Source organism: Acomys minous (genome assembly GCF_964271855.1).
Source record: "Acomys minous genome assembly, chromosome: 13".
Classification (NCBI taxonomy): Eukaryota; Metazoa; Chordata; class Mammalia; order Rodentia; family Muridae; genus Acomys; species Acomys minous.
The window spans coordinates 2,675,395-2,689,143 of record NC_140495.1 but is presented as its reverse complement, the minus strand read 5'-3'; the positions used below and the strand labels follow the sequence as shown (position 1 = coordinate 2,689,143).

Below are 13,749 nucleotides of genomic sequence, written 5' to 3'. Positions count from 1 at the left end.
TTAGTGAGCATAGTTCAGGTTAATGTTATCTCATTTGTTTTTTGTTTTTTCAAGACAAGGTTTCTCTGTGTAGCCTTGATTGTCCTGGACTTTCCACCCTTTTAGACCAGGCTGACCTCAGACTCACAGCAATCCGCCTGCCTCTGCTTCCTGAGGGCTTGGATTAAAGGTGTGTGCCACCACGCCCAGCCTTCTCATTTGTTTTTACAGAGATCAATTTCCACATCTTTTTTGCTATGTAGTGAACTGAGTCTCAAGTTTTATACGTCTCTATAGCTAGAAGCTATGGTAGTTCTTTTCTGATAAGGTTTGTTGATCTTTCATTCAGTATGGAAGGCTAGACATGCACTTCAGTGGTGGAGCGTGTACCACGTATGCTCTGTCATGCAGTAGGAACCTGATTGGGTTAATGTGTTTATCCTGGTGTGTATGTGTGTGTAACATGCATGTGAACTGATGTGTGTGGGTCTACACATACACAGCATGTGTGGAAGTCAGTACAGTCTTGGGTGTCAATTCTCAGGCACCTTCCATATTTTGTCTTGAGACAGGGTCTTTCCTTGATTGGAACTTCATCACATAAGTCACATTAGTCCCTTTGTCCCTAATTTGCATCTGTCATTTTTACATGGGTTTCAGACTTAGGTCTTCACATTTGTGGTCTAAGTGGTTTTGCCCACTGAGCCATCTCCCTTGCTCTAAGACAGTGGCTCTCAACCTCCCTAATGCTGTGACCCTTTAGTATGTAGAGTTCTTTAAGTGGTGGTGACCTCTAGCCATAAAATTATTTTCGTTGCTACTTCATAACTATAATTTTGTTATTGTTGTGAATGGTCAAGTAAGTAGCCAGTATGCAGGAGAGCCACTGCTGTTACACAGAGGAACTCTGTCTCAAAAAACTAAAACAGCAAGCAGGCAAGCATAGGGTACTGTGGTCCTAAGAAAGCCCTAGGGTGTCATTCTTTTCTCTTTTCCTTTTCTTTTCTGAGACAGGATCTCTGCATAGCCCTGCTTATCTGTAACTCGCTGTAGACTAGCCTGGTCTTTACCTTATCCAGAGATCTGTCTTTGTCGTTTGATTGCTGGGTGCTGGGATTAAACACGAGGTAACAGTACCCGACCTTGTTTTTTGTTTGGTTTGTTTTGGTTTCTTGGGTTCTCTGTAAGCCCTGGCTCTCTTGAAACTCACTCTGTAGACCAGGCTGGCCTTGAACTCACAGAGATCCGCCTCCCTAGTCCTGGAATTAGAGGCGTGAGCCACACCCAGCTTGTTTCATGTCTTTTTATCCTGCAGGCAAACATTGTACAATGGTTCCAAAGATAAGTGTGTTCTGACTTGCAAAGCTTATGATTGTGGATTTGATGTCTGCCTCAGCCATCTCAGGCATTTCTGAGAGTAGATGCAGAGATCCGTACTGCACTGGTAAAGTATTTCTGTGTTTCTGGTGTTAAAGGTCTTCTTGAAATATTCTGACGTGTCTTGACACACATTGGTCATTCAGTACCTAAAAGTCTTTCTTTTAGTTTCCTTTGTACATCTTTTTCTTCAAGAAACAACTACAGCTTTGAAATTGTTTTACACTGTGACTTTGTTGGCGTCAGTTGTGGAGTGTTGACTTAGTAGAGTTTCCTCAGCAGCTTGAGCAGTGGCCGCTCTTCTTACTCGTGGCAGGCATGTGTAGTGAGTGCCCAGAGGACACACAGGATAGCAAGGGATGGATTAACACTGTTAGTAAGAACAGCAGAACTCAGTTTCTGTTTGCTCTAAGCAGGACTTACATTCGATCTGCAGTTAGTTTTGATTTATTCTGTCAAAGTCTTTAAGTAGCTGGGTGGTAGTGGTGGCGCACGCCTTTAATCCCAGCACTTGGGAGGCAGAGGCAGGTGGATCGCTGTGAGTTCGAGGCCAGCCTGGTCTACAAAGCGAGTCCAGGACAGTCAGGGCTACACAGAGAGACCCTGTCTGGAAAAACAACAACAACAACAAAAGTAGAATGTGCATAAGGGAAAGGGTTGTGTAGAGCGAGGTTAGGAGGGAATGGTAAACTAAAGCTGTTCTCAGGGCCAGGGGGAGGGGCGGCTGCTGCTGAGCCTGGCCTCTGAGTTTGATCCCCGGAGCACACATAGTGGAAGGAGAAAACTCATTTTGGCAAGTTGTGCTCTGACTTCCAACACACGTGCATACTTCCCAAATAAGTAAAAGGAAATGTAATAAATTTTTAAATATTCTTTTACTGATATTCTTTCAGCAGATCTGTACAGGCAGAACTGTCTTTATGATAATACTAAAATAGGATTTTCCCTCAGGAAGATCTCACTGCACTGACCTGTGGGCTAGTGGACTGTGTCTTAAGGAAATGTCTCAGTTTTAATTTATATATATGAGTTAACAAATGTAAACACATAATCAACCGCTTAGTCATTTTGAACAGTTGAAAAGAATCTTGAAACCAGAATTTGAGAACTCTTTTCCAGGGAAAAGGAGCTCAGATACAGACCTGTTCATCCTCACTGCTGTATTCTGTAGGGAGCATTGGCTCTTCTGAGCAGCCTGTTCCCTGGTTATCAGGGAGTGCAGCGTGAGCCTTAAGAGTGAGGAGTACCGTTGAGGCGACTGGCTCAGGGAGGAGGCTGAGGAGGGATGTGCTCATCTCTGACAGGGCCTGACAGGCCCCATAAATAGCCCTGAAGAAGAGCACTTGGAGCTGGGACTGTGTGTAGACTGTGCGTACATGAAGTACTGGGTTTGGTCTTTAGCCTAGCAAAAACAAACACATGTTTTAAAAGATTGTTAATTATCTATTAAAGAGGTCTAATGTACAAGAAAGCCTGTTAAAAACACTTCAGACCCTACCATTTTTGTGCTAGAGCGATAGGTTTTATTTAACACTAACAGTGTGAGGGGTTGATCTCCAGGACTGTTTAAAGAAAAGTTGGTGTGTTATCAACTTTCTCACTGTTGGTTTTCCCTCACATATTTTTCAGTTGGTCGAATTATGTTTCAGCTCTTCTCAGACATATGTCCAAAAACATGCAAAAACTTCCTATGCCTGTGCTCAGGTGAGTGAGCTTTTAATGTGTTTCTAGTGGCAACGCCTGGCTACTTGCAGCTGTATCTGCTTTAAAGCAGAGGAACCATCATACAAATATAATGGCCCATGAAGTGAGTTTTACAGCTACAATGTTATAGTTACTTCATATGAAATGAAGGAAGCATTTCTTTTAAGAGGACAGGAGGAACAAGAAATAATTTTAAAATGATAAGAATCTACTTTGTAATACAATCTTGATATATTAGTTTGTCAAATGAGACATTTTAAAAGTATGTCTTAGAAAAATGTTATCCAAATTTCAATTCTTTAAATAAATTTAGCACCTCAAATTATAAAAAAAAATTGCTTTTCATTATGCATCATTGCATATACCCTAGCCAAGCAGAAAAATAGTTAATGTTAAACATTAAAAATGGCAAACTTTGCATTTTTAAAGGTTTATTTACTTATTATGTATACAGTGTTTTTTGCCTGCATGTACACCTTCACACCCCAAGAGGGCACCAGATCTCACTGTAGATGGCTGTGAGCCACCATGTGGTTGCTGAGAATTGAACTCAGGACTTATGGAAGAGCAGCCAGTGCTCTTAACCTCTGAGCCGTCTCTCCATCTCCCAAACTTTAAAATTTTAAAACCTATGGTTGAACCCATTTCCTTGACTTTGTTCTTTAGTGAAATAATCACCATTCTTATCTCCTGTAGCACGTAAAATTGTTTCTGGATCAGTTTAATACACATATTGCTTTGCATTATTTATTTGGTTTGTGCATCATGTCTGTGTGCTACATACATTGTGTGTGTGTGTCTTATATCTCTCAGAGTATCAGCACATGGGAGGGATTTGACCACAGATTAGCTGGTTGGTTATTTCCACGGAATGATGGGTTTGTAGCTAAACTTCTTTTTTTTTTTTTTTCCCCAGGGGAGAAAGGCCTTGGGAAAACAACTGGGAAGAAGTTATGTTATAAAGGTTCTACATTCCACCGTGTGGTTAAAAACTTTATGATTCAGGGTGGGGACTTCAGTGAAGGTAGAGCTAAAAGTTATATTCCTAATAAATCCATCCATCAGTTTTTAAAGAATCTCATTATTGCTTTTAATTGTAAATAATCATGTCACATATTGATGAGAATATTGTGTGCATCATTGTTTTATGAACAGATGTTACATATCTAGAATTTGTGAAAAAGTAAACACTATGGTATCTTATTTTATGTAATTTATTTTAGTGACATTATAATGATCTGATAGATTACCTTCCAGTGAACACCACAGTACTGTCTAATTACATCTATTCTAGAAAGTTCTTGATGCGAATACTTGAAATACATGGGTTATAGAGATAATCTTAATGATAGAATTTATCATAATATTTTAGAGATTAAGTAAATTGAATGTGCCTAGAATAATGGGGGGGGCGTGTAGCAATGAAAAGGCTGGAGGGTTCCTTCAGCATATTGAGGCCATCAAAAATAATTTATTAGGCTGGGACTGTAGCGGAATTGTAGAGCACTTGCTTGGTGTGGACTAGGCCCTAGTGTCAATCTCCAGTACTGCAGTGATAATTACTAACGGGGCAGGTGATGGCACACACCGGTAATCCCAACACCAGGAATTTTGAGCTTAAGGTCACCCTGACCTGCAATAGTGAGACTGTGTCTCAAATTCAAAACAAATGGAGCCGGCAAGGTCCTCACAAGTAAAGGCAGGTGTGAACAAGCCTGCCGAGCAGAGTTCTCTCCCTGGGACTCACATGGTGGAAGCAGAGAGCCCACTCCTGCAGCTTGTCCTCTAACCTCCACACTCACGCTGTTGTGCACATGTGTGTGTGCACACAACAAATGTTAGAAAGATAATCATTACTATGTGTTGAATATTTAAATTTTTCACTGTGGCTCATTGTTTTCAGGAAATGGAAAAGGTGGAGAATCAATTTATGGTGGATACTTTAAAGGTAAGGCCTGGTATTTTTTTTTGTTTTTTGTTTTTATTTTGTTTCAGTTCTGATATAAAGCAAGTTTGGTCATATACTTTAATGAGAAGAGGTTTACTTGTAGTTCACGTTTTGCATGAAACTAATGCTGCATGAAAATACTTTATTTGCATGAGTTTGGGGATAAATTATATTGTAATATATAACTTTTAATTGACAAGATTAATTAAGGCTAACTTTAAGGTTAAACATGACTTTTCAGCATGGAGGTTAGGCAACTATATACATGAAAACTCCTATCTTCCTGCCTAAAACTGTCAACATATTCTTTTGTTTATAGAGAATGTGGTCTTTTGCAAAATGAAAAGGTAAGAGAACGAAGCTCAGTAACACAAACTCCACTCTGCTCCCTTGTGCCCTCCTAATAAATCCACGGACAGTCTGGTCAGGTTGTGCCTGGATTTCTATATTATTTGAAGACTTGGAAAATCTATGTGACTCCATACATGCATCTGTGCCTTTGTTTCTTTACGATGGGTTGTTAGTTCTACATTAGGGAAAAAAAGATCTAGTTGTGGTTTCCCCCCCAAACCAAGCAGTTTCTTTGAATAAAGTTGGTATTTTTTTCTTTCCTCAAAGGTTTGTATGTTTTCTTTTGTGTACTAGAACTATGCGGTTGTATTTTATTCCTACAGTAGTAACGTTTCATTAAGTCTAACTACTGCACTTCCCCAAAAAGCCTTAGAAAAGTCAGTTGCAGGGATTCACCGTGGGCCCCAGCACTTCCTTTATATTTCCTTGGGGGAAATGGATCACTGCTATTTCTCAGAAGCCTGTCCCCAAGGTGATGGTTTCTTTAAAGTTCTATAATTTGGTTGTATGAATATAAAATGAAATTTGGTTTTAAAGATTTTTCTCCCTTCCAAATACTTACCAGGCCTGACCCTGCTTAGCTCCTGATATTAGAGATCAGGCACTTTCAGAGTGAAATGGCTCTACAGTTTTAAAGATGTTTCTACTGAATTAAAGCCATCTCTAAGTGACAATTTCCCCCTTTAGTGGCATGTGGCAACTTACACTTAATGTTGTGGGCTGCTTTAATGTGGCTACTCTCTGTGGCAGATGGTTTTGTATCCTAAAGTTATATTTTGCCTTTTAAAATGTTATTTTTATATAACTTTCTTCCTTAGGTAATTTTGTGATCCTGTTGTTATTTGACATTTTCCTAAAACTTAACATATGTAATATTTTTGTTCTCATAGACCCGCTTGACTTCAGTAGGGTAGTACATTTACCATATAAACATTAAGCATCTGACATTAGGCACACTAAAACTCACCTATGTGTAGCTCATTTGTCAGGCTAATTGGAAACATGAAGGAAATACTTTTTTCTGTAGAGAGTTTTCTAAAAATTTCTTGGAGTCAGTAGTTTCTGTATTATTTAGCCACATACGTTGTTGCTGGAAGTGACTGTTCTAAGGCTGTTTGTACAAAGTGTTAAATATCTGCTCTTTTCCTCAAGGCTTTAATTAGTACCTTTTCAGCCTTTTTGTGCTTTTGTTATTTAATTAGTTAATTTTTTTTTCTAAATATTGACAAATACTTACTGACCAGAAGAGGAATTTCATCCTTTGCTTTCAATTTAGTACTTGAGCATTACTTTAAAAGCCGCTTACAATTGGAGACTAACAAATTTGTGTTTTCTTCAAACAGATGAGAACTTTATTCTCAAACATGACAGAGCGTTCCTTTTGTCAATGGCAAACCGAGGGAAGCATACCAATGGTTCCCAGTTCTTCATGTGAGTAGGCGTGACGCAGGCGTGAGCTCTTCCACAGAGAAGCGCTGCTCATGAGACAGATGGGGTGGCTGATACCCTTGTACTCCTGTGATCTCTAAGGGCCTTCAGCACGCAGCACACACCTGGATTTGGAGATTGGAGCTTAAAACTGTAACTTGAGGCCAGTGTTCTCAGAATGTGCTGTCATCCTGAGAAAAGAATGTTACTGTAGCCTCTTCCTCATTGGAAGGCTCAGTTTAAAAACCTAGATTGGAATATGGCAAAAATTGTCCATGGTGTAGTTAGGTGTGATGGTGCACACCTTTAAACCCAGTACTTGGGAGGCAGAGGCAGGCAGATCTCTGAGTTTGAGGCCAGCCTGGTCTGCGTAGTGAGTTCAGGACAGATAAGAGAGCCCCATAGTGAGACCCTGTCTTGGGGGGAGGGGATTGACCATGTGGTGAGTCCAGATGGTGGACCCGAGGCACAAGAGCCATCGTGTGAGTGTCCTTGTTTTCTTTTCTCACTGCCAGCCAGCCCTGAGAGAGGTAACAGTGTTTCCGATGAGGTACAGAAAAGTGAGTCAGCATTTTTAACTACTCAAAAATTATAAGTTCTCTGTGCATAATGAATTAACCCACTGTTGGCTGTCATTTTTGCCAGAATGTATAGCTATTACTCAGCAAACTTTATAAGTACTAAATTTACTTCTCAAGAGCCAAAGACCTTTTGGACTGGCTATATGGTTCAGTGGGTAAACCACCTGACACACAAGCCCGGCCGGCAACCTGCGTTTGATCTTCAGCACCCACATAAAGGGAGAAGGGGGGAACCAGCTCCTCAGTGGTCTTCTGATCTTTACATATGTACACACACACACACACACACACACTTTACATATGCATGTATGTCATATACAATATATTTTTTAAAAGAACATATCTTATTTGTACATGCATAGACAACTAAACACTAAGTTCTTATCTAAACTTATTTTTGTATTATCTCATCATATAAAATATGAAAGATAATTGTCCAGCATGCACCTTAGGACTTGTGGTAATCTCTGTTGTTCTGTGTATGTTGGAGAAATATCTTACTCATAGTTTATCACAAGTTTTCTTTTACATCTTTCTGAATGGATAAATATGAATGGCACTTCCCTGTCTTTAAAAGAGTCAGTTATTCATCTAAGAACCTCACATTCTAAGTTTGTCTGAAGGATTCTCAGCATGATGTGAAGCAGGTCAGATCGGGGCGTTCTGTACAAGGGTGTCCTAAAGTGCAGAGCTGGTGGGTGACCGTGCCTGAGACGGCTAGTTACACACTCCTTCACTGCAGTGCTTGCTTATCTTAGCCTTTGTGGGGGCTGGGCCAGTGCAAACTAAAGAGCTGCCTTGTCAGAAGCTTGTTGAAGTAACTCCTCCATGCCAAAGCTGTCCGCTCTGAGGCCTCTTTGTTTCCATGTTTAAGCTTCTCTGAACTGTGAACATGAAACACTGACGATCCATTGGTCAGGACAGAGCTCTAAACTTTCTTTTTTATATCATCACATTTAAAATATGCCTTACCGGGCAGTTGTCATTTCTTGCCATCATTCCATATAGACATCTGTTAGAATCTAGGACATGACCTACTCTATCCTCTTTATCTTACTATTTAATAGCTACGTAAATCTCTAAGAAAACTTAGTAAAAGCCATTGCTGCTTTCTATGTGGCCTAATTTTGCACTGGACTGCTGTTTGAAGAGGAGTGCCAAAAGAAACATTTAAATCAATAAATTACGAATAAAAATTTTAAGCTAGTTTCTCTAACTGTAGATAGCACTAAAATCACTGAATGCATGATAAAAGGAAACTTTCTGTCTTTAATTTGGTGAAAATGTATTTGAAACTTCCTTGTGGAGAGGAGTTTGCAGTCTTGGAGGTAATTGAACATTGTGCACCCACAAAGTTTTTCTTAAAAGGTAACTTGTGTGTCTGTGTGCTGCTTTAGCTGGCTGAAAATTCCACTTCCCAATGAGTGGCAAGATAAAAATCAAACTAATGTTCACATTTCTCAACAAAATATATCCTGGCTTTTATGGAAAGGATAGATCCGACAGAGATGGCAGCCAATAGAGCAGAAATCTTTGAGACTCTTATCTTGCAAGCCTCCGTCCTCGTGGCGCTGGAAGTGTTGAAAGAATAACACACTGTCGCTGGCTGTGTGTAGTCCTAGCTGAGGCCTGCCCAGGGGCTTCCCAGGAGCAGCTCTGGCCTTCCTTCCTGTCACCGCACCCTTGGTGTGGCACCATGCATGCTTGCAGTTCTGAGCAGAACGGGTGGTGTGGGAGGGGCTTCCCGTGTGTCTTATGGACTGTTTTATTGCCCTTGCAAGGGCCTGCAAACATCTGCACAAAACAGGACTCAGTTTGTGTGCCACAAATCTCCTACAGTTCCTGGCCAGTGAGTTTGGTTCTGTCAGTGTGGCACATGGTGGTCCTGTGGATTGGTGTGCTGTGTGCTAACTTGTCTTGAGTCTCACAGATTTAATTTAGCAACTTGCCTTCCTAAGGTGTGCGCTGTTTTCTTCAACATAATTTTACACAAGTTGTTTTCTTTGGTCATAACTCTGTGTCTTTGTGTGTGACGAAAGAAAAAATATATATATATATACACACACACTAGCAGGTAGATATATTTATATTTTATGATTGTGGAGAGAATTTTTACCATTAACTGCTTGTATTGACTGGTGTATGAAGTGTGGTGCTTCTGTTTTCAGAGAGTATATAAAAGAAGAGACATTCTTTGGAATAGTGCTGCTTGAGAAATGGGAAGGAAATGATATGTGGCTCCATCCTTATAAACTACTAAGGAAATAAGAAATAAGGATTTGTTCACTTTGAAACATTAGTTAGACTCCTGGGACTGCACTCGCCAACCTGCATTAGTGGTTCCTTGTCACTTTCTGCTTTTTTTTTTTTTTTTTTTTTTTTTGGTCAAATATGAAAACAAGAAAAAAAACAATAAAAAAATCTAGAACAGGAAGGATAGGGTAGTTCCTTCCTCTGATGGGGAGCTTGCCTTGTATGTACAAGGCCACAGGCTCATCACTAGCACTGCAGACAACGGGAAGGCGTGGGTTGGAGTGAGAGTAGGACAGAGCTCAGAGATCATGTGGAACAGATTCTACATTCTGTAGAGGGTGAAACTGAGGAAGGAAGAAAAGCATGCCCAGTCCTGGTTGCTCTACAGTCCTTTCTCACCTTCTGGAAGAAATTGTCACACAGGGGAAGAAAGCTGCTGACTTGGTGCAGGCTTTATAAGCACTGTGTTCTGAGTCACTGTAGTTAAGTGTCAGAGGCAGGGGCATTCTGCTGAGAAAGAAAAGGGCAGTCGTTAGTGATAAATCCGGTATTAATTTTTATTGTCTTTAGTCATTGAGAAGACAGGAAAGCAGTGTGGAAGACAGTGACTAGAAAGGCTAGTTTATAACTTACTTCTTTCCTGGGATGGACTTGATACCTAGCTGTCAGGAAACCTTGGTGTTAGCCAGGTGCGGTGCCTCATACTTGAGATCCAGCACGCGCGTGGCTGTGGGAAGGAGAAGGGCTGTGAAGTTGAGGACAGGCTGGGTTCCAAGTCAGCATAGGACACACAGAAACAAAACAAGACTACACGCAAAAGGAATCTTGGTTTTAGCTGGATTTTTTTTTTTGTACTGAGTTACTATTTTTAAAAATCTTTCATTTATAAAAGCTGTGTGTGTGTTCTCACAACTACATGAGGAGAGAAGTTAGAATTTAAAATCAGGTGTCTTTGTTAACCGCCTCACCCTTGTTTTTGTTTGTTTGTTTGAGACAATCTCTCCGTGACCCTGGACCTCTGGATTCTCCTGTGCTGGCTGTCTGGCAAGCCCCAGGGGTCCTCCTTTCTCTGCCCTCCCCATTGCTGATGTTGCAGGCACATGCTCCTACACTTGGTTTTCAAACCAGGGACCCTCATGCGTAACAGAGGGAACACCCATTGAACCGTCTACCTAGCCTCAATGGGCCTTGCTTTTAACGTAAACTAAAAACATTTTGGCAGAAAAAATGTCATAGAAGAAAGAGCATGTCTTACAGAAAGAGCTTACATTTCTGAATAAATTGAATGATTTGTATAAAAACATTCTTGTCTAAAAGAAATTATTCTGTAGCTACCTAATTTTCACCAGTCTAAAAGCACCTCAAAAAGTCTTGGACTCATTTTGTCTAACCCAGGGGCGGTGGCAGCCCCTCCCTCAGCTGCGACTAAAATATTTGTCAGTGCTGACCTTTTTTTTCTTTCTTTCTTTCAATATTTATTTTTTGCGTATGAGTGTTTGCGTGGATTGTCTGTGTCCCATGTGCATACAGTGCCCTTAAAGGCTAGAAGAGGGTGCTGGAGCCCCCTGGGACTAGACTTATTGTCGTGAGCCAATGTGAGCCCTGGGGACTTGAACCTGGTCTACTGAAAGAGCAACCAGTGCTCTTACACAGAGCCGTCTCTCCAGCCCAGGATAGGCCTCTTATGGCTTCAAAGAATAGGCTGTCACTGGCCACTGTTCTGGTCATGCTAATTTTTATGAAAACAAGATAATACAGAAAAGCCCAACTTAACCTTAAAATAAGATTTCTGTTTTTTTCTTTTTCTCAGTGCTGGTGATCAGACTTTGTAAATCTAGGTGCCAAATCTCTAAACTGAGGCTGGTCTGGAACTCAGAGACCTGCCTGCCTCTTCCTCTTAGGTGCTGTCATTAAAGACATGTGCCACCATACCGCACCCATTGGTGTTTTTTATATATATGGTTCTGGTTTTCCCCTTCATTTATTTTTATTCATTTTATTTTGTGTATGTGCGTATTTTGCCTGTGTGTGTGTCTGTGTATCACATGGATACAGTGCCTCTGGAGGCCGGAAGAAGGCATCAGGTCCTCTGAGAATTTCTCATAGCTGGTTGTGAGCTGCCATGTGGGTGTTAGGAAACGGTCCTGGAAGAGCAGTAAAGTGCTCTAACCCGCTGAGCCATGTCTCCGGCTCCCTGTTTATTACAGCAGTCATAAGTAGGGAAAGGGCACACAATTTAGGTTGTTGAATGGGAGTGTGTGGTTAGTTATTTTTTTCATGTCCCCCCACCCCCACCCCCGAGACAGGGTTTCTCTGTGTAGCCTTGGCTGTCTTAGACTAGCTTTATAAACTAGGCTGTCCTTGAGTTCACAGAGGTCTGCCTGCCTCTGCCTCCCTGAGTGCTGGTATTAAAGGTGTGCACCACCCGCTGCTGCCACCACCACCCGGTTCCTAGGTGTTCTATCATTTAAGAAGCAGACAAGTAGCTCTTCTAAATGAGAGGGGAATGTCATACTGAGGTAGGAAGCAAGTAGAGGAAATAGGTGACTATTGAAGGAGTTGATAAATCTTTGTCGAAACACTTTGGCAAGCAGAAGTAAATTTGGGATAGGAATGTCTCACACAGTCAAAATCTGTGAAAGGAAGTGGTAGTAAATGTCATGACCTCAGCCCACTGGGATTTGTTTGTTGTTGCTCTAGGTTTGGTTTGGTTTTTAGAGATGGTGATAACTTCGTGCTAGTTTCAAAATTTTTTGAGAGGAAAAGAGTTTGTGATATTTGAACCTCAGCACCACTTTGACTGAATATCAGATGTTATCTCAACACCACGCTTAGAATTATTCAGTGTTTGTTGATACCCATGTTAGCAGTCAGAGGCAATGTTGCATCCATCTATAATTTGTATATTTCCTTAATATGAGTGCTGAAATTTAGAAGACTCCTATGTCTGAGTGGCATTGGGAACACAGCATTGTGGTTGCCCACTGCATGAACACCAGCTGCGCCACTCAAGCTGGATTCCCGGCTTTGTGACAGCTGGAGTGTGTCAGCGGTGACATTAGAACAGTTGCTTTTAGTACCCCCTTACTTTAGGCCTGAAGTTCCTTTCTGTTTTACCCTCTGGAAACTGCATGATTTCAAATGGTTTTTGTGACAATAAGGCATGTATCCTTGCCTACATAAGAGATTTTAATTTTTATAACATTTTAATACTTAGTATATCTAAAATTCTATCAAATTTTTGTTCATGGTATAACAGGGTTTTGGGTTTGTGTAGTCATTGATTATTTTTCGTTTCATTAGTTAAAATTCATCAGAGTTATAAATTCTCATAAAGGGGAAAAAATAACAATAGAAATCAAAATCCTCTGGCCAGGATTTGACTTGGTGGTCTAAGACTGTCACCTCTGTTGCCTCTTGAGCCTCAGAAGATACCAAATGTTTCCATTTTGCCCTTGTTACTGTTCTTTTATTAATTTGTCAGTGATTAAGAGCTGGAACACATGCACCAAGCAGTGAGCGCAGCGCAGACCCCGCCCAAGTCACTCTCAGGGCTCTGCTGCTGTGACACACAGCCAGCAATGGATGGGAAAGGCAGAAGCAAGCATGAAAATGGAGTGAATTGGCCGAGTTCCTCAAGTTTTGTTTTAAATGATATAAGCTTAGGGTTTTTTTGGGGGGGGGGACCTTTGCCTTCTACCAGAAGTCTCAATCTCTCAGTATTTAGATTTGTCTATCTGTGTCTATACTCAAGATGCATTACCTTTTTGAGAAAGATGGCGTAGCTAGCCTCTGATATTATAAAAGGAGCTTTAATTAATGTTTTATGAGCTGTTAAACCCCGTGTTAAAATATATCAAATATCATGGGTCTGAGAAGATCGCCACAAGGCCTTTTCAAAACAAAATTCGTCTCTTCATAAATACCTTATGAAAGAAAATTTAGAGCCCTCCATTTTTAAAAGCTTTCTTGCTTTGCATAAAACTCTAAAATTTTAGTTTCAAAGTTATATTGATATTAAAACATAAATTCAGTCTTGTATTAAAAGTGTATTACAATTTATTTCTTGCCATTTTTGTGTAAAATTTACAGAAAGAGTGTTACATCGTGCGCTCCAAAGGTAATGTC

The 13,749-nt window shown here is 40.6% G+C and overlaps 1 protein-coding gene across 4 annotated transcripts in view; it reads left to right on the top strand.

Moving 5' to 3' along the window:
- NKTR (natural killer cell triggering receptor) overlaps nt 1-13,749 on the top strand; it is a 38,903-nt gene that overhangs the window by 5,660 nt on the left and 19,494 nt on the right. For 2 of the 4 annotated variants that reach the window (XM_084754466.1, XM_084754465.1), the window contains exons 3-6: nt 2,986-3,060; nt 3,977-4,084; nt 4,964-5,008; nt 6,703-6,790. In XM_084754466.1, coding sequence (XP_084610592.1) covers nt 2,986-3,060; nt 3,977-4,084; nt 4,964-5,008; nt 6,703-6,790 — 316 coding nt within the window. Of the gene's footprint in view, nt 1-2,985; nt 3,061-3,976; nt 4,085-4,963; nt 5,009-5,327; nt 5,356-6,702; nt 6,791-13,713; nt 13,742-13,749 lie in introns of those variants that run through there. The other 2 variants (XM_084754467.1, XM_084754468.1) reach the window with 2 other exon arrangements.